Here is a 19536-nt window from a genome sequence, read left to right on the forward strand (position 1 = left end):
ACAGACAGAACAGAACAGACAGAACAGAACAGAACAGAATAGACAGAACAGAACAGAACAGACAGAACAGAACAGACAGAACAGAACAGACAGAACAGACAGAACAGAACAGACAGAACAGAACAGACAGAACAGAACAAAACAGAACAGACAGAACAGACAGAACAGACAGAACAGACAGAACAGAACAGACAGAACAAACAGAACAGAACAGACAGAACAGACAGAACAGAACAGACAGAACAGAACAGACAGAACAGAACAGAACAGAACAGACAGAACAGACAGAACAGACAGAACAGAACAGACAGAACAGAACAGAACAGACAGAACAGACAGAACAAACAGAACAGAACAGACAGAACAGAACAGAACAGAACAGACAGAACAGAACAGACAGAACAAACAGAACAGAACAGACAGAACAGACAGAACAGAACAGACAGAACAGAACAGACAGAACAGAACAGAACAGACAGAACAGAACAGAACAGAACAGACAGAACAGACAGAACAGAACAGACAGAACAGAACAGAACAGAACAGACAGAACAGATCAGAAAGAACAGAACAGACAGAACAGAACAGAACAGAACAGACAGAACAGACAGAACAGAACAGAACAGAACAGACAGAACAGACAGAACAGAACAGACAGAACAGAACAGAAAGAACAGAACAGAACAGACAGAACAGAACAGACAGAACAGACAGAACAGACAGAACAGAAAGAACAGAACAGAACAGACAGAACAGAACAGAACAGACAGAACAGACAGAACAGAACAGAACAGACAGAACAGACAGAACAGACAGAACAGAACAGACAGAACAGAACAGAACAAACAGAACAGAACAGACAGAACAGAACAGAACAGACAGAACAGAACAGACAGAACAGACAGAACAGAACAGAACAGAACAGACAGAACAGACAGAACAGAACAGACAGAACAGAACAGAACAGAACAGAACAGAACAGAAAGAACAGAACAGAACAGAACAGAACAGAACAGAACAGAACAGAACAGACAGAACAGAACAGAACAGACAGAACAGACAGAACAGAACAGAACAGAACAGAACAGAACAGAACAGACAGAACAGACAGAACAGAACAGACAGAACAGAACAGACAGAACAGAACAGACAGAACAGAACAGACAGAACAGAACAGAACAAACAGAACAGACAGAACAGAACAGAACAGAACAGAACAGAACAGACAGAACAGAACAGACAGAACAGAACAGAACAGACAGAACAGACAGAACAGAACAGACAGAACAGAACAGACAGAACAGAACAGACAGAACAGAACAAACAGAACAGACAGAACAGAACAGAACAGAACAGAACAGAACAGACAGAACAGACAGAACAGAACAGACAGAACAGAACAGAACAGACAGAACAGAATAGAACAGAACAGAACAGACAGAACAGACAGAACAGAACAGACAGAACAGACAGAACAGAACAGAACAGAACAGAACAGAACAGAACAGAACAGAACAAACAGAACAGAACAAACAGAACAAACAGAACAGAACAGAACAGAACAGACAGAACAGAACAAACAGAACAGAACAGAACAGACAGAACAGACAGAACAGAACAGACAGAACAGAACAGAACAGAACAGAACAGAACAGAACAGAACAAACAGAACAGAACAGACAGAACAGAACAGAACAGAACAGAACAGAACAGAACAGAACAGAACAAACAGAACAGAACAAACAGAACAAACAGAACAAACAGAACAGAACAGAACAGACAGAACAGAACAGACAGAACAGACAGAACAGAACAGACAGAACAGAACAGAACAGAACAGACAGAACAGACAGCAGAGTTGAACTTGTCTCCTTTACAGGCGGCGACCATATTTCTCAGTGAATGAGTCAATAATGTGTCTGTGGCTCAGCAGCACCTTCAGTCGACCAATCAGCAGCCAGATCGTGACCTAACGACCAATCACTGATCACTGATCCACATCGTTGTCATTTGCTTTTTATTCCACATGATTTAAGTTGACTGTTTATTTTGGTTTACAGGAAGGAGTTTCTGGGAGGATCTTCAGTCTTTATTAAATATGTTAAATAGTTTTGGGAAGTCGGAGGCAGATTTAGATGCATATTGATGAAACAATAGCAGAATAAACTATGATAATATCTGATGATGAAGCTGGTTACAGCCAGTTATGTTTAGTCGACTTTACTTTATATTTTTAAAATCTTGTATAGTATATAATGTGGTGACATCATGACACTGACACCAGTTAGCAGCAGACTCATGTTGTCTGATTAAACCTTCATTACAGCAGACAGGAAAAGGTCAGAGGTCATCAGCAGCAGTGTCTTCATTCATAAAGCTGATTTATTCAACAGATCACAGAGCAGGCTGGCGTTAAAAGCTCCTCATACACAGTGGTGGAACGTAACTAAGTACATTTACTAAATTACTGTGAAGTACAGTTTGAGGTACTTGTACTTTACTGGAGTATTTCCATGTGATGCTACTTTCTACATTTCAGAGGGAAATATTGTACTTTCTACTCCACTACATTTATTTGACAGCTTTAGTTACTTTTCAGATGAAGATTTGACACAATGGATAATATAACAAGCTTTTAAAATACAACACATTGTTAAAGATGAAACCAGTGGTTTCCAACCTTTTTGGCTTTTGACCGTTTTCCTCCTCAGGCCGTAAAATAACGACTCTTTGTTATCGGCACACAGCGGTTAGCATCTGTATGAGATTCAGCAGGCTTTCAAATAACTGCAGTGTAAAGTCATCTACGTCATTATCAGATGTTCAGAGCTGCTCCAACCATCCGTTCCCTCACATATTAACCTTCATGCGACACTTTAAGACGCCATGAGCATCAGTCAGTGGCGGACCGGAGGACCCGCTGACAGGAAGTAGTTTCCTCTTAGTCATCATGTTAAAGTTTTCTTTAACATTTCTCAACTCAAAAACATGAAAGTGTCCTTGATGACTCAGCAATACGATCACATATCACATATTACACATATGATGTGTAAACTTGAAGCCTCCAGTAAGAAACGGTGAGATGAACGAGAAGCAGGAAACTTCTGGTGTTCAGCAGGAAAACTGTAAAAATTAAATATATTTACAGACTCAGTGTTTTTAAGGAGGGAGAAGATGTCATTTAAAGGATTTTAAAGTGGTAAAAAGTACTTCTAGAGTATTTCTGTCTGTCTTAAAACATGTTTGGAAGGAATCTTTCAGTAAAAAAGTCAAATATTCACTGCCTGCATCCTCTCAGATGTGATGGTTTAATGCTTTTCTGTGTCATACATGACAGACTGAATATCAACAACTAAATATCTTTGGACTGTTGATCAGACAATAAAAGACATCTGTAAATATGAACTTACTACGGGGAATTTTTTACTACTTTTTGATGTTTTATAGACAAAAATGTTAATTGAGGATGAAAAAAATCAGTTCTGACAAATGAATAAAGTTTAACTAACGAAGTGAACGCAGCTCGTCTCGACTCTGAACTCAGTTTACAGCCACACACACACACACACTGGTTCACTCACCTGTGTGTGTTGTAAATGCAGAGCTTCAGTCTGTCAGACTGATAAGCAGTTAGTCCTACTTTTCTTGGACTCTGCTAATAGGATTCCCCCCCCCCACCCCCCCCCACCTCCCAGCATGCACTGCTCAATCCACCAACACACACACTTATAAAAGCACACTTATCCAGACACATGTGCCGACACACACACACACACACACAGAGCAGCTGTAACCTTACCTGTGTGTCCTCGCCGCTGCGGCGACGTCGTCCCTTGAGTTGCCGTGGTAACCTCCTCTTCTCTCTCTCTCTCTGCTGGCTTATCCTCGCTCGCCCTCCGCTCACTCTCTCAACACTTGTTGTCTGCAGCAGAGCCGGCTCATTGTGGATTTACGTCTGCCTCCACTCAGCTTCTCCTCTTCCTCCTCCAGCTCCTCCTCTTCCTCCTCCTCACCCCTCCTTCTATTCCTCCTCCTCCAGTTCCTCCTCTTCTTCCTGTAGCTCCTCCTCTTCCTCCTCCACACCCCTCCTTCTCTTCCTCCTCCAGTTCATCCTCTTCCCCCTCCTCCTCCTCCTCACCTCTCCTTCTCTTCCTCCTCCAGCTCCTCCTCTTCCTCCTCACCCCTCCTCCAATCTCTATCAATCAGCTGCTGTCCCCGCCCCTTTCTTCTAGGCAGCCTGCCAGCCAATCACGTCCTCTGCTGCCTGCAGACTTTGCTCCTGCAGCCAATGGTGGAGCAGCAGTGACAGATGGCAGGATGACAGCTCATGAGGGGAGGAGGAGGAGGAGGAGGAGGAGGTGGGGGGGGAGGTGGGGGGGGGGGGGGGGGGGGGGGTGTCAGACCTGTCCAGTATCAGGACAACACACAGTGTTACAGACTGATCCTTTGACCACACCCCCAACAGTGATGTCACAAAGCACTACAATATGAATGGGCTGTAACTAATCATTATTTTTCATTATCAATTTCTGAATTGATTGATTAGTTGTTTAGTTTATAAAGTCAGAAAATGGTGAAAAAAGTAGATAAATGTTTCCCAAAGATGACGTCATCAAATGTTTTGTCCACAACACAAAGATCTTCAGTTTACTGTCACATATATTATTATATTATATTATATTCACATTTAACAAGCTGCAATAAAAAAAATGACTCAAAACAATGAATCGATTATCAAAGTAGTTGGCAATTAATTAAATATAATATATATAATTTATATAATTTAATGGCTGCAGCTCTAACGTGGTGACCAAATCCAGCCTGTTATCCTGCAGCGTGTTTGTATCTTCAGGTGATTGTTCAGGTTTCTACTGTCTGTCAGGACGGGAGACTCTCGACAGACCGCTACGACCTGCAGGGTGAAGGTCATGTGACCCACGGACACGGCGGGAGCTTGTCTACTTGTCTACAACTTTGTTGTTTCTGTATTCTTTCACCTCAAGTTTAAGTTTTGATAAAACTATGATTTGAACGACACAAACATTTTAAAAACATAAAACTAAGATCATGACAGAAAGACTCCGCCCTCTAAAATGACATTATATCTATTTTACATGAAGAAACACATTTCTAACGAGTCTGTCATCATTATTATCACAGAACTTTCTGAGTCTGTCGCCAGATAAACTCGTCCAGCGGCTCAGCGGAGAGACACGCCGCTGTTACACCAGTCTTACTTTAACGCCACCGACCGTTTCCATCACCGCCATTCCCGTGACAATCGTGGTTTTCAGAGGAAACAGCAGAGAGCAGCAGACTCCACCTTCTCTGGACACTTTCTATATATTATATAGAGATGCAGCTCTTATTATGTTCAGTTTAACTGTGAACACAAAGTTCTTGCTCTTCTTAAAGTATGAATGTTTGTAGAATTTAAGAGACTCTGAGCTGCATTTAAAGTGTCTGAACTTCTGTTTACAGAGTTTAAACTGTTTAACATACAGACACTGTTCAATTAATGAAATCCAGAAGTAATTAAATTATATTTTAGAACTAATAGTTGGATTTCAGGAAACTTCGCAGAAAACCAACGTTCTTGTTTGAATCTCACTCTTACATCCTGTCTGTGAGGAATATCAGCAGTGATAACTAGCTGGCATTATTATTATTATCATTGTTATTAAATCATTATAATATCTGGTCATCTTTGTATTATCAGTATTATTTGTTTGTTTTTATTTTCGGGGACTTGTTAGGTTTTGTGTTCATGCACTTGGTATCAATAACAGATGTTGATCCAGTTGTTGAGTTGAACCTGTCACGATGACTGAAGACAATAAACTAAATGACAGATTAATGTTCATGTTACCTGGATGGTCGATGACTTTTCACTCTGCAGGTGAGACGTTCACAGACACGTCGTCCTCCTGCAGCTCTGCTGTCGATTAAAGAAACACGTTCAGGTTTCAGCTTCACATTCAGAAAACTTGCTTTAAAAACTGTTGAATAAAAGTTTCTTCTCACCAGTTTCTGAGTTTCTCTCCTGTTGATGAAGCAGCGTCTTCGTTTCTCTGCTGATATTTCTCTTGATGACCTCAGTGGACGTGATTTAATCTGATCTGTCGGAAGTGAAAACCATCTTTCCAAAAACACGCCGGTGACCAAGAACACGCCAGTGATCTAGAACACGCCAGTGATCTAGAACACACCAGTGATCTAGAACACACCAGTGACCAAGAACACACCAGTGATCTAGAACACGCCAGTGACCAAGAACACACCAGTGATCTAGAACACGCCAGTGATCTAGAACACGCCAGTGACCTAGAACACACCAGTGACCAAGACCACGCCAGTGATCTAGAACACGCCAGTGATCTAGAACACGCCAGTGATCTAGAACACGCCAGTGACCAAGAACACACCAGTGACCAAGACCACACCAGTGACCAAAAACACGCTGTGACCAAGAACACACCAGTGACCAAAAACACGCTGTGACCAAGAACACACCAGTGACCAAGACCACGCCAGTGATCTAGAACACACCAGTGACCAAGAACACACCAGTGACCAAGAACACACCAGTGACCAAAAACACGCCAGTGATCTAGAACACACCAGTGACCAAGAACACGCCAGTGATCTAGAACACACCAGTGACCAAGACCACACCAGTGATCTAGAACACGCCAGTGACCAAAAACACGCTGTGACCAAGAACACACCAGTGATCTAGAACACGCCAGTGACCAAAAACACGCTGTGACCAAGAACACACCAGCGACCAAGACCACACCAGTGATCTAGAACACGCCAGTGACCAAGAACACGCCAGTGATCTAGAACACACCAGTGATCAAGAACACGCCAGTGATCTAGAACACACCAGTGACCAAGAACACACCAGTGATCTAGAACACACCAGTGATCTAGAACACACCAGTGATCTAGAACACACCAGTGATCTAGAACACACCAGTGATCAAGAACACACCAGTGATCTAGAACACACCAGTGATCAAGAACACACCAGTGATCTAGAACACACCAGTGATCTAGAACACGCCAGTGATCTAGAACACGCCAGTGATCTAGAGCACACCAGTGATCTAGAACACACCAGTGATCAAGAACACACCAGTGATCTAGAACACACCAGTGACCAAGAACACACCAGTGATCTAGAACACGCCAGTGATCTAGAACACGCCAGTGACCAAGAACACGCCAGTGACCTAGAACACACCAGTGATCAAGAACACACCAGTGATCAAGAACACACCAGTGATCAAGAACACACCAGTGATCTAGAACACACCAGTGATCTAGAACACACCAGTGATCAAGAACACACCAGTGATCTAGAACACGCCAGTGACGAAAAACACACCAGTGATCAAGAACACACCAGTGACCAAGAACACACCAGTGACGAAAAACACGCCAGTGATCTAGAACACGCCAGTGATCTAGAACACGCCAGTGACCAAGAACACACCAGTGACAAAAAACACACCAGTGATCTAGACCACACCAGTGTCTCCAGTGAGTCCTCCTGGTCGGCCTTGCAGAGTTATAAAGGCTCCAGTAAACGCGTCTGTTGCAGCTTCAGGTTAATTAAATATTCAGATTCACTCTCAGCGATGCTAAAATGTTTTAATCAAATCTGTTTTGTTGCTTCGCTGTTTTTAATCAGCACAGAGAGAGAAATGTTCAACAGAGAGCTGAACTTTCAGTAAAGAGGGAACGCAACAATTAAACACACTTCACTCTCTTCACATGTTGTGTTGCAGCCTGATGCTAAATTCGTTTAAATTCATTTTTTCCCTCATCAATCTACACTCAAAACTCCATAAACACTATAAAGATCAGATCGGTGGAGTGTTGCAGTGATGGTTTTCCTTCTGGAAGTTTCTCTCATCTCCACACAGGATCTCTGGAGCTCAGCCAGAGTGACCGTCAGGTTCTTGGTCACCTCTCTTAACAAAGCTCTTCTCCCCTGATGGCTCAGTTTGGCCGGGCGGCTCTGGGAAGAGTCCTGGTTGTAACAAACTTCTTCCATTTCAGGATTATGGAGCCGCTGAGCTCTTGGGAACCTTCAATGCAGCAGAATGTTTTTGTAGCCTTCATCAGATTTGTCCCTTGACACAATCCTGTCTCTGAGCTCTGCAGGCAGGTCCTTCAACCTCATGGCTTAGTTTTTGCTCTGATATTCATTGTCAGCTGTGAGACCTTGTATAGACAGGTGGTGTGTTCCTTTCCAAATCTGCCCAATCAATTTAATTTACCATAAGTGGACTCCAATCAAGGTGTAGAAACATCTCAGAGATGACCTAGAGAAATGGAGCCACCTGAGCTAAATTACAAGTGTCATAGCAAAGAGTCGGAATACTTGTGTCAGTGTGATGTTTCAGTTTTTCCTTTTTAAATGAGGGAATATCTTTTTGAAGAATGGTGTTCCTCATTGATCCTACAGTGTCTGAACTCTTCTGGAAGGATGAACATCATCCTTCATAAAGATCTTCCTCATGTGGTGTTGTGATGATGGTGGTGGAGAGGATCAATAACATCATTGATCATGTGGTGTTGTGATGATGATGATGATGCAGAGCGCTGTCTAACATGTCAGCTGGGTTGAGATCTTGTGACTGTGAAGGTCGTAACATCTGATTCACATCATTCATCGTCATTCTGGAAGAGACCACTCCCATCAGGATAGAGCTGATCACTCACAACTACTTTGTATTGATTAGCAGTGACCCTTCCCTCTAAGGGGACAAGTGGACCCAAACCATGCCAGCATAACAGAGCCCCCAGACCCCCTCACTGTAGGGGTCCAGTACTCAGACCTGGACCAGTTTTTCCTTTAATGTGTCACCGTCTGTAAGAAAAACCCTTGAACGAAAAGGTGTCCAAAGTGTTTGATGTGATCAATACCTCGTTAAAGTCAGTTGAAAATCACAAACATTTGCTGGTTGCTGCTTCTTCAGTTTGATGATTTACTCCGTTTCTTTATATTGTGGTAAAATAAAGTAAAAACAAAAAGCAAATGAAAGTGTAAGACAAAGTCTAGGATGTATAGGACAGGAAAGAATAAGTCTTGGACTTCAGCTGATTCCTTTTCTGATCATTGATTGTGTGAATATTTATTGTGTGAACATGTCTGATGATGATTTTATCAGATGCAGATCCCACAAACTGTTGTATGACTGAAATAAACCATCCATTCATTCAAAGTTATCAGTTTCTGACGAGTATCTATCATCTGTTATTTATGATATATTTAGAGCTGCAACCATTAGTCAATTAATTGATTAGTTTCCAACTATTACATTAATCAGCAACTATTCTGATAATCAACTAATTGTTTTGAGTCATTTTTAAGAAAAAAAGTCCAAATTCTCTGATTCCAGCTTGTAAAATGTGAATATTTTCTGGTTTCTTTAGTCTCTGTGACAGTAAACCGAACATCTTTGTGGACAAAACAAGACATTTGAGGACGTCGTCTTTGGGAAATACTGATCAATATTTTTCACCATTTTCTGACATTTTATGGACCAAACAACTAATTGATTAATCCAGAAAAAAAATCGATAGATTAGTCGATAATGAAAATAATCGTTAGTTGCAGCTCTAGATATTTAAGAGACCAAATTATATTTTAGTATAATATATATTTAATCGTATTCTGAAGAATGTTTATAAACATTTAGTTGAAAAAAGAGCCAATAATGAAAGTGAAAATAACTGTAGAGCTTTGCTGTAAACTGAGGTTTTAACAGCTGAATGAACACGTTACTTTTTAAGACACATTGATTGAACAGAAGCAGATTTTAGATAGAAATGTGTGTTGGTGTTTAGTTTGAGGCTCCTCTCTGGTCCTGACTGATGAGCACAGGACTTCACTTTATCCATTTTCTCTCCAGCTGGACCCAAAAACCAAAATACAAACACAAAACATGCTCATGCGTACTTTTTTTAAGAGTAAGAAGCTCTTTTGGCGGGTATGTTTGACAAAAAGACGCGTTTCTGCTGCCTTTTCGAGCTCGGACACCCGCTGCTCTTCAACCGCCAGACCGCCGAACTCCTTTCAAAGATCTGTCAGTTTAATCCTCCCCTTGTTTATTTCCGGAGTGCTTATCGATTAACAGATGATCCAAAGCCTTTAATAAATCCCGGGAATATAATGTTGAGTTCGGCATGTTTACATGTGTTTATATTTCTGCCCAGCAGCCCAGCAGACCTGTAATGTGGCCGCTGGCCGCCGCTCAGCAGGGCGGACCGATGGTCTGAATCACCGCCACAAACACACGGACGGTTGTAAAAGTGGACATTTTACTCCAACTAACTGCTGCCTGCTGGACTTAAATATACGCCGAATTCATGAGGAGATGCTAGCTAATCTGAAAACACCTTCAGTCACATCCGAACATCTGTGAAATTTAACTGATAATAAAGTAAAAGTTAAAATGAGATTTTATTTAAAGGAGTTCCGCTTGACGTGCACTTACCTCCGACAGGACGGGATGTAGCGGGCTCGCAGCTCTCTAGCGACCCGTGCAACACAGCAGGGGAACCGACATGGACTCTGACTCAGCCCGTCGGTCCAATGGACGGTAACGCTGTCGGTAACGAGCGGACCGACGGCCACAGAGGGCAGTAACGGTTAGCTAAGTTACGTTACATGCCGGTAGCGGTCAAAGTGCATCTGCAGGTGTTCGGTCCGCCGTGTCCGGTCTTTCCTCCGGTTCGTCCTCCGGTTCTTTGTCCGGTTCTTCCTCTCCGCCTGTTTTCGGTGTTTTTTTGGGCGGCTGCACACATTAGTTTACGTTCTCCACGGTGACTTACACTTCCGCATCGTTTAGGTGACGTAACGATAACGTAAGGAAACGTCAGACCGGAAAAACAAACTGAGATTTCAAGAATACTTGTGATATTTAAAGAGTAAAGTCCTAATTCTACAAAATAAAGTCTTACAAAATTATCTGAACTCATGCTGAAAGCTCCAGAAGACCCTTTAGTACAGTAAAAGTACCGATACAGCGATGTAAAAATACTCCATTACAGTATAAGTAAAAGTACATGGAAACTGGATTTTGTATTTCAGCTCCATAAAAATATGCAAATGCTCTGTAGAGACAGAATGAAGGATGTAATTTAGTACCTTTTATTCAAGCATTATACTTAAGTTATATTTTTATAAATATTTCCATTCTGATAGAGGTACTACTTTCCCTCCATTGCAGCAGTGGTGGAGGAAGTATTCAGATACTTTACTGCAGTAAAAGTACCAAAACAGCGATGTAAAAATACTCCATTACAAGTAAATGTCTTGCAGGAAAAATCCTCCTGCAGTAAAAGTACATAAGTATTATGAGCTTGATGTAGTTAAAGTATTGCAGTAAAAGTACATAAGTATTATGAGCTTGATGTAGTTAAAGTATTGCAGTAAAAGTAGTGGTTTGGTCCCTCTGACTGATATATTATTATATATGACATCATTAGATTATTAATAGTGAAGCATCAGTGTTAGAGCAGCATGTTACTGTTGTAGCTGCTGGAGGTGGAGCTAGTTTACACTACTTTATATACAGTTAGCTAGTTTAGTCCAGTGGTTCCCAACCTAGGGGTCGCTGCCCCTCCAAAGGGTCAGCAGATAAATCTGAGGGGTGGTGAGATGATTAATGGGAGAGGAAAGAAGAAAAAACAAAGTTCTGATACACAAATCTGTTTTCAGCTTTTGGACTTTTTCTCTAATCTTTGATTTTTGCTGAAATATTGGATCATTTGAACATTTATTGAAATGAAAGCATGTGAGAAGTTTAGAGGGAAAAATCACTATTTGGTGGAGCTGTTAACAACTCATAGACATGTGAAATGTGACCCCGACTACACACTGCTTTTTGTAAGACGTCAAAAGCCAAAAAGGTTGGAAACCACTGGTTTCATCTTTAACAATGTGTTGTATTTTAAAAGCTTGTTATATTATCCATTGTGTCAAATCTTCATCTGAAAAGTAACTAAAGCTGTCAAATAAATGTAGTGGAGTAGAAAGTACAATATTTCCCTCTGAAATGTAGAAAGTAGCATCACATGATAACAATCAGTTTCTGCTTTTTCTTACTTTTACTTTCAGCAGTCAAACTTCTGTCTGTGGAGTCAAATCATAACTTTATCATCAGATTACATTTATTCTCAAACTCTTGTAATTATTAGTCAATATTACGATTTTAATCTCATAACATTACAAATTATTTCTAAAAATGCTTCAGTTTTATTTTCAGAATCTCTTTTTTTTTCATCTACTTGTGTTGTTGAATTGTGAGTAAAAACATGGAAATAAGTATTTTCTAATGAACTTTTATTTTTGCTGACTGAATCTTAAATAGATAAATATTATACATTCATTGGGTCTTATAATGAAATGTAATTTATTGATTAACAGGTTCACGTATTTTCTCTGTTAGAATAACGTTAAACATTCAGTAAACAAACACTTGTTATGTTTGAATGTTACCTTGTTCTATTTATGTTTTTAGATTTTTATTCCAGTAAAGGCAGTGGACAGACCCCGCCCCCTACCAACAGACCCCGCCCCTTACCACCATACCCCGCCCCCGTCAAACAGACCCCGCCCCCTGCCAGCAGGCTTTAATGAGGACGGAGCCAGGTGAGAGGACAGTCAGAGAGAAGACAGACAGCGGAGAGGACAGACGGAAACAGTTTCTACATCATTTAGCGGAACAAACATTTGTGGAAGCAAACATGCTGCAGCTGAATGAGACGCAGCTTCAGCTCCAGCTGTTCGCCTTCAGCTTCGAGCGACGCTTCGATGAGAGAGGAGCGATCGCCTGGATGCAGGCGAACTGGTAAGATTTTTATTTCACTCAGCTTCTTCCTCTGAAGGTTTCAAACACAGTCAGGATTAGTTCAACCTCACATTTAAAGATGTACATGTTTTTAAATTAACGTCTTACCAGGAAATGTATGTAGTGCTGACAATGTGACTGAAGGAGGGGGCGCATGGGGGCGCATGGGGGGGGGGGGGGGGGGCAAACAGTACGAATGCCAACAAACTTCCAACTTAACCGGTTTGCTCGATACTGAACGACCCGGGGGGGGCAGAGGGACCGGCGGGGCAGAGGGAAGATTGATGCATTTTCTTGATGCTGGTTTTACTTTTCAGAAGTGAAACGTCTCTTTGATCAGATAACGCGGGAATCTTAAAGATTTGCCACCAGGTTCTAGTGAGATTTTCTCTCTTCACAGAGGAACAGTGGAGATTTTGGGGCAAACTCATTAAAGTTACGTATGTGTGAGATTACATAAATCCGGTCAGTGCTACAGGTGTAACACAGGTGAGTCACTGCAGTGACGTCACACTGGTGTATTTGTGGTATGTTGACTTTCTATCCAGTCGGCCCAGTTAGAAGTTTCCACCCTGTCCCTCCCAGAGATGATGAAACACTCAAATATGTGCCGGAAACATCCTGTAAATAGATTTTTTTATGAATCAATTCATAAAGTTCACAAATTAAATCCTAATTTAAATTTAAAAGCATTGATTTGTTTAGATGTTGAAACTGTTAAAGATAAATGTGTGAAGTGATGTAACAGTCGTGTCTCAGGTATTTAACATCTGCTGTGTTTGATGGAGTTTGTTTATCTGTTGTTGCTAAGTAACAGTTTGACTCTTTGCTCAGTGAAGCTGTTCAGTCTCAAAGTTTGTGATTTAAAAGAGACAAACTCAGACATGTTCATGAAAAGATGATAAGAATGAATGAAAGACTCGAATCTAAATAAAGTAAAACTGTTAATGAAACTTAAATATAGATGAGAAGTTGTGTTGCAACGTCTGGAAACAAACATAAATAAATTAATGAAATTCTGATGTAAAGAAGTTGAGCAACAATTACAATTATCAGTCAGAGCTGCAACCATTAGTCAATTAATTGATTAGTCAATCAACAAAAATAATCTGCAACTATACTGATAATAAATTAATTGTTTTGAGTCATTTTTCAAGAAGAAAAAGTTCAAATTCTCTGATTGCAGCTTGTTAAATGTGAATATTTTCTGATTTCTTTAATCTTTATGACGGTAAACTGAAGAGAAAACAAGACATTTGAGGACGTCGTCTTTGGGAAACACTGATCCACATTTTATAGATCAACTAACAGCTTATTGATTATGGGGAAAATCATTGACAAATTAATGGATGATGAAAATAATCATTAGTTGCAGCTCTAATTATCAGGCTTTTTATGGTAATTTTTGACCTGATTTGTTAGTTTTATGTCGTGGCTGATTAAAGGAGTTTGTGTTCATCATGATAAAACTCAGTCTGATTCTCACTTAAGTTATTAAATGAGTAGTTTTAATGATCTGTGATACTCTCAGATAAAAGATGAAATCATAATTTCCAGTGAGTTAGAAATGTGTTTTGATGGACGAAGCACTGAATTTGAAGGCGGATATATCGCCTGAACATATAGAGAATTCTGCTAAATATTGCAGAAGCAGAAATAGTTTTGGGAAGTGACCAAAGAAGCAGATAGAAGTTATTTGGCGTGAACATGTAAAAGCACAGCGTGGTCCTTTAAACTCTGCACGCTGGAGTTAAAGTCGACCTGAGTTTGCACTTGTTTCCCTGCAGGAGTACGTCCTTTGTGTTCAGCGCTATGTACGCCGCCCTGGTGTTTGGAGGTCAGCACTACATGAAGCCCCGCCCCAAGATGAACCTGCGGCGGCCGCTGGTTGTCTGGTCGCTCAGCCTCGCTCTCTTCAGGTAACACTCACCTGAGACACATAAAGTGTGTGTGTGTGTGTGTGTGTGTGTGTGTGTGTGTGTGTGTGTGTGTGTGTGTGTGTGTGTGTGTGTGGACAGCCCTGCTCACACACTGCAGTGTTCTCTGGATCTTTAATCTTAAAGGTCACAATTTTACTTATCTGTCTGTAATTATTCCTCCTGTTCATACTGACCATTAGAGGATCCCTTCATAATGACCTTACAATGGAAGTGATGGAGGACAAAATCCACAGTCTGAAGCTAATATGAAGCTTCAGCGTCCAAATGAGTCAAATCAAGTAGATATCTTTCAACGTTACAGTCTTTTTAGTGCCAAAGTTCCTCTTTTTGTTACTATACTTCCACCTGCAGCTCAACAGGGAAACACTGTCCGAGGAAACACAAAGAGGGAATTTGATGCTAAAAAGACTGTAAATGTGTCAGATATCCACTTGATATGACTAACTCAGACTGCTGAAGCTGAATAGAAGCTTCACACAGACTTTAAATGACTGTGTGGACACACTGTGGATTTTATCCTCCATCACTTACATTGAAAGCACATTTGAAGGATCTTTTAATATCCAGTATGAACAGGAGGAATGATTACAGACACCTGACTGCTGGTTTAACACACACTGGAAACACTGGGAACACTGGGAACCTCCTTTTAAGATTAATGCTTCAGCAAACAATGATATTTTAGACCAGTGGTCTCTAACCTTCCTGGCTCTGTCATGTGAGGGATTTTAGAGACCTAATCAATTTAATTGTCAGTCATTTTTCAAGCAAAAATACCAAAAAGTATCTGGTTCCACCTTCTTAAATGTGACAATTTGCTGATTTTCTTTGTCATATTTGAGGTTTTGTGCTGTTATTCAAACAAATTATTATTATTATTATTATTATTATTATTATTATTATTATTATTATTATTATTATTATTATTGTTATTCAGACAAAACAAGCAGATTGAAGACATCAGCAAGGACTCAGAAACTGTGAAAAATATTTTTTTCACTTTTTTTTAACATTTCATAGACAATGAATCAAGAAAATAATAAGTAGGTTAATTGATAATGAAAACAATCATTAGTTGCAGTCATTGAATGATGCAGCCAAAAGAAATGGACTCTGTGGTTTGAAGAAAACACAACATGTGACAATCTGACAGGAATTTGCTCAGGTGTTTCTGTTATTTTGTCCACACTTGAGTTTGGCTCTCACATGTCCTGACTGAGTCGTTTCTCAGGCGACCTTAGCGTCTCCTCCTCCTGACAAACAACCTTTAACCATCTCCATGGTAACCAGTGGCGCGCTGTTAGTGCCGTCACTGAGGAGAAGTTTGAGTCAACGAGCTCTGCTGCGGTCTCCATGGTAACAAGCTGTCCATCATCATGCACCCGGGGACGATTGCAGCTCAGGCGTGTTTGTTTTGTCCTCTGGGAAACAATGCAGAGCTGTAGCTCGACTCTGCTGTCAGCCGTCATGTGATGCATCACACTCTGCGGGAAACTAAACCATCTTCCACTCATCTGAGTCCACAAAGCTCACTGAGTCTGCATGCTGGCTGGCTCGAGTAAACTGAGCACAACTCTGGACCAGAGACGCAGTGAACACAAGTCTGGACCAGAGACGCAGTGAACACAACTCTGGACCAGAGACGCAGTGAACACAAGTCTGGACCAGAGACGCAGTGAACATCATCCAGGCTCTCTCCTGGATGCTGAACTCAGAAAGACAAATTGACTGTTAGAAACTGTAAATGTGTTAAAGTCTCGGTATATTTCTGCCGCAGCTGTGATCTTTGTTCCTGTCGGTGAAGTTTTTGTTTCTGTGTGTTTTTGTGTTTAGTATCGTTGGTGCGATTCGAACCGGCTCCTACATGTTTCACATCCTGAGCAGCAGCGGCTTCAGACACTCCGTCTGTGACCAGAGCTTCTACAACGGACCAATCAGCAAGTTCTGGGCCTACGCCTTCGTCCTGAGCAAAGCGCCAGAGCTCGGTCAGTTCATCCACTCACTTCACTGGTTCATCACTTCATACAGTTTAACTGGTTCATCACTTTATACAGTTTAACTGTTTCATCCCTTAATATACACTCAGTTTAACTGGTTCATCCCTTCATATACACTCAGTTTAACTGGTTCATCCCTTCATATACACTCAGTTTAACTGGTTCATCACTTTATACAGTTTAACTGGTTCATCCCTTCATATACACTCAGTTTAACTGGTTCATCGCTTTATACAGTTTAACTGGTTCATCACTTTATACAGTTTAACTGGTTCATCCCTTAATATACACTCAGTTTAACTGGTTCATCGCTTTATACAGTTTAACTGGTTCATCACTTCATACAGTTTAACTGGTTCATCACTTCATACAGTTTAACTGGTTCATCACTTCATACAGTTTAACTGGTTCATCACTTCATATACACTCAGTTTAACTGGTTCATCCCTTCATATACACTCAGTTTAACTGGTTCATCCCTTCATATACACTCAGTTTAACTGGTTCATCACTTTATACAGTTTAACTGGTTCATCCCTTCATATACACTCAGTTTAACTGGTTCATCGCTTCATATACACTCAGTTTAACTGGTTCAATACTTCATATACACTGAGTTTAACTGGTTCATTACTTCATATACACTCAGTTTAACTGGTTCATTACTTCATAAGGAGTACATCAGAGTGATGGATTGTTTACTGTTTTTGGATATTTTATGTTGTTTTGGAATGTTTAAATTTTATCAAAGTCTTTTAGTTTAAGTTTGATCCAGTTCGGATCAATAAACATGATATCAGGTTACCTTTAGCCCAGTGTTACTGGGAACCAGTGTTACAACAAGCTTCACCTACAAACTGTCACAGATTTATCGTTTCTTGTACAAACGATGTGCAGATGACATTCAAAAGATACATAAGTTATTAACAATCAATAGCAAAGCGACATGTCAGTTTAAACAGAGCAGATTATAACAAGCTGAGAACAACATGAACTCTACTGTGTTGCTGCTGTATCGACTCGAACTGGGTCAAACTTTCGCAGATTTTTAATACATGAACAAATAATCAATATGATTTTATTCGTGTTCTCATGGATAAAAATCATTATTGATTATGAAATGAAAAGTGTTTTTAAAACCACAATGCATTGATTGATTTATAGAAATCACCTAAACTAGTGTTAGTGTGTCACTGCAACAATTTTAGACTATTACCATGTTTATGATCAATTAATACATCCATTCCATACGTCCATTACGGGCTACTGTAGAAACATGGCAGGCTCCGTGGAAGAGGACCTGCTCCCTGTGTAGATATAAAGACTCATTCTAAGGTAATGAAATGATTATACACTAATCAAAGCTTACTTATGAATATTATTTTCCATTTCTGCCAATTGATCCCCTAAATCTTACACACTGGTCCTTAAGTCAGTTTTTGTTTTGTGATCAGCTTCAGTTTTAAGATGCTGTTTTTAACTTAAAGAGACATCACACACAAACAGCCAGCCAATCAGAGCTCCAGCTGCTGCTCTGTGGGCGGGACTTCCATACTCCATACGGAACAATCATTTTCATCATAGATTTGTTTGTCTGTGTTTGTGTGTGTAACCCTGATCAAAATATTCAGTTTAATGATATAAAGCTTCACATTGGAGACGCTGACATCAGATGATAAATGACCATAGATTGTAAATCTGATGGATTGACTCCAGCACTAATGGAGCCTCTGGTTTGTTTCCCAGGCGACACGGCGTTCATCGTGCTGAGGAAGCAGAAGCTGCTGTTCCTGCACTGGTACCACCACATCACCGTGCTGCTGTACTCCTGGTACTCCTACAAAGACATGGTGGCCGGCGGCGGCTGGTTCATGACCATGAACTACGGCGTGCACGCACTCATGTACAGCTACTACGCGGTGCGCGCCGCCAGCCTGCGTGTGCCGCGCCCCTTCGCCATGGTCATCACCAGCGCTCAGATCCTGCAGATGGCCATGGGGCTGACGGTGAGCGGGCTGGTGTATCGCTGGATGCAGCAGGGCGACTGCCCCTCCCGCCTTGACAACATCACCTGGGCCACGCTCATGTACCTGAGCTACCTGCTGCTCTTCTCCAACTTCTTCTACCACACCTACCTGCGCCGCCGCGCCCAGTACAAGACCACCAAGGCCGAGTAGAGACAGCTGGAGCAGGTGCATTATGGGAGATTTGTCTGACTGATATCGAAGCTGCTGAAATATTTAAAAACTTAAAACTGACAATTTTTACGTCAGAAGAATCTGAAATCACAAGAACTTGGAGGGAAACGTGTCGGAATGACACCCAGAGCATCATGGGATGTGATGAACAGACGTCCTGCAGGAGAAACAGGAAGTTTATTTTAACCTCCTGTCTATAAAATATCAGACCTCACATCAGAAGGTTCCTTTCATTATTTTGTTCTAATTAGTTCAAACGGACGCAGTTTGATTAACTTGAGTTCAGTGATGCTTCACAAATCCAACAAATATAAAACATTTAAGTTTCAAATAATATTTATTCGTTCTTCTTTTAAACTTAACACAACTAATTACACTGATCAAAGAACTTTGGTACAAACTGCAGGAAAAATAGAGACAAACTCCACAGCTGAAATTACAGATGTGCAAATCAAACCGTTATTTAACATCTGCAGCTTGTTCAGAGTTTTATTGTCCTGCTGTTGTAAACTGGAGGGACAATAAAGAT

At 40.8% G+C, this 19536-nt stretch overlaps 3 protein-coding genes across 6 annotated transcripts in view; 2 read left to right on the forward strand and 1 right to left on the reverse strand.

The window, feature by feature from the left end:
• psda (pleckstrin and Sec7 domain containing a) overlaps nucleotides 1-10909 on the reverse strand; it is an 89312-nt gene extending 78403 nt beyond the window's left edge. The window contains exon 1 of one of the 4 annotated variants that reach the window (XM_067611017.1): nucleotides 10515-10909. The gene's annotated coding sequence lies outside the window, so the exon portion shown is untranslated. Of the gene's footprint in view, nucleotides 1-3799; nucleotides 4067-10514 lie in introns of those variants that run through there. The other 3 variants (XM_067611018.1, XM_067611015.1, XM_067611016.1) reach the window with 3 other exon arrangements.
• LOC137197578 (histidine-rich protein PFHRP-II-like) lies at nucleotides 5881-7987 on the forward strand. Its single transcript, XM_067611072.1, has 4 exons — nucleotides 5881-5899; nucleotides 6167-6445; nucleotides 6775-7590; nucleotides 7935-7987. Exons 1-4 carry the CDS (start codon nucleotides 5881-5883, stop codon nucleotides 7985-7987), a joined length of 1167 nt encoding a protein of 388 aa, XP_067467173.1.
• Nucleotides 10910-12668: 1759 nt separating the features above from the next.
• Nucleotides 12669-19343, forward strand: LOC137197540 (very long chain fatty acid elongase 6-like). Its single transcript, XM_067611035.1, has 4 exons — nucleotides 12669-12872; nucleotides 14660-14791; nucleotides 16646-16797; nucleotides 18556-19343. Exons 1-4 carry the CDS (start codon nucleotides 12769-12771, stop codon nucleotides 18984-18986), a joined length of 819 nt encoding a protein of 272 aa, XP_067467136.1. The 5' UTR covers nucleotides 12669-12768; the 3' UTR covers nucleotides 18987-19343.
• The last annotated feature ends 193 nt before the right edge of the window (nucleotides 19344-19536 follow it).

Source organism: Thunnus thynnus, chromosome 14, assembly GCF_963924715.1.
Source record: "Thunnus thynnus chromosome 14, fThuThy2.1, whole genome shotgun sequence".
Classification (NCBI taxonomy): Eukaryota; Metazoa; Chordata; class Actinopteri; order Scombriformes; family Scombridae; genus Thunnus; species Thunnus thynnus.

Bases quoted from the DNA above. Each gene is read 5' to 3' on its own strand.
- LOC137197578 (XM_067611072.1), top strand. The intron at 6,446-6,774 runs GTGACCAAAAAC...GCTGTGACCAAG, and splicing joins CAGTGACCAAGACCACACCA to AACACACCAGCGACCAAGAC. The intron at 7,591-7,934 runs GTAAACGCGTCT...ATCTCCACACAG, and splicing joins GCAGAGTTATAAAGGCTCCA to GATCTCTGGAGCTCAGCCAG.
- LOC137197540 (XM_067611035.1), top strand. From the start codon at position 12,769: ATGCTGCAGCTGAATGAGACGCAGCTTCAGCTCCAGCTGTTCGCCTTC. The intron at 12,873-14,659 runs GTAAGATTTTTA...GTTTCCCTGCAG, and splicing joins GCCTGGATGCAGGCGAACTG to GAGTACGTCCTTTGTGTTCA. The intron at 14,792-16,645 runs GTAACACTCACC...TTTTGTGTTTAG, and splicing joins CTCAGCCTCGCTCTCTTCAG to TATCGTTGGTGCGATTCGAA.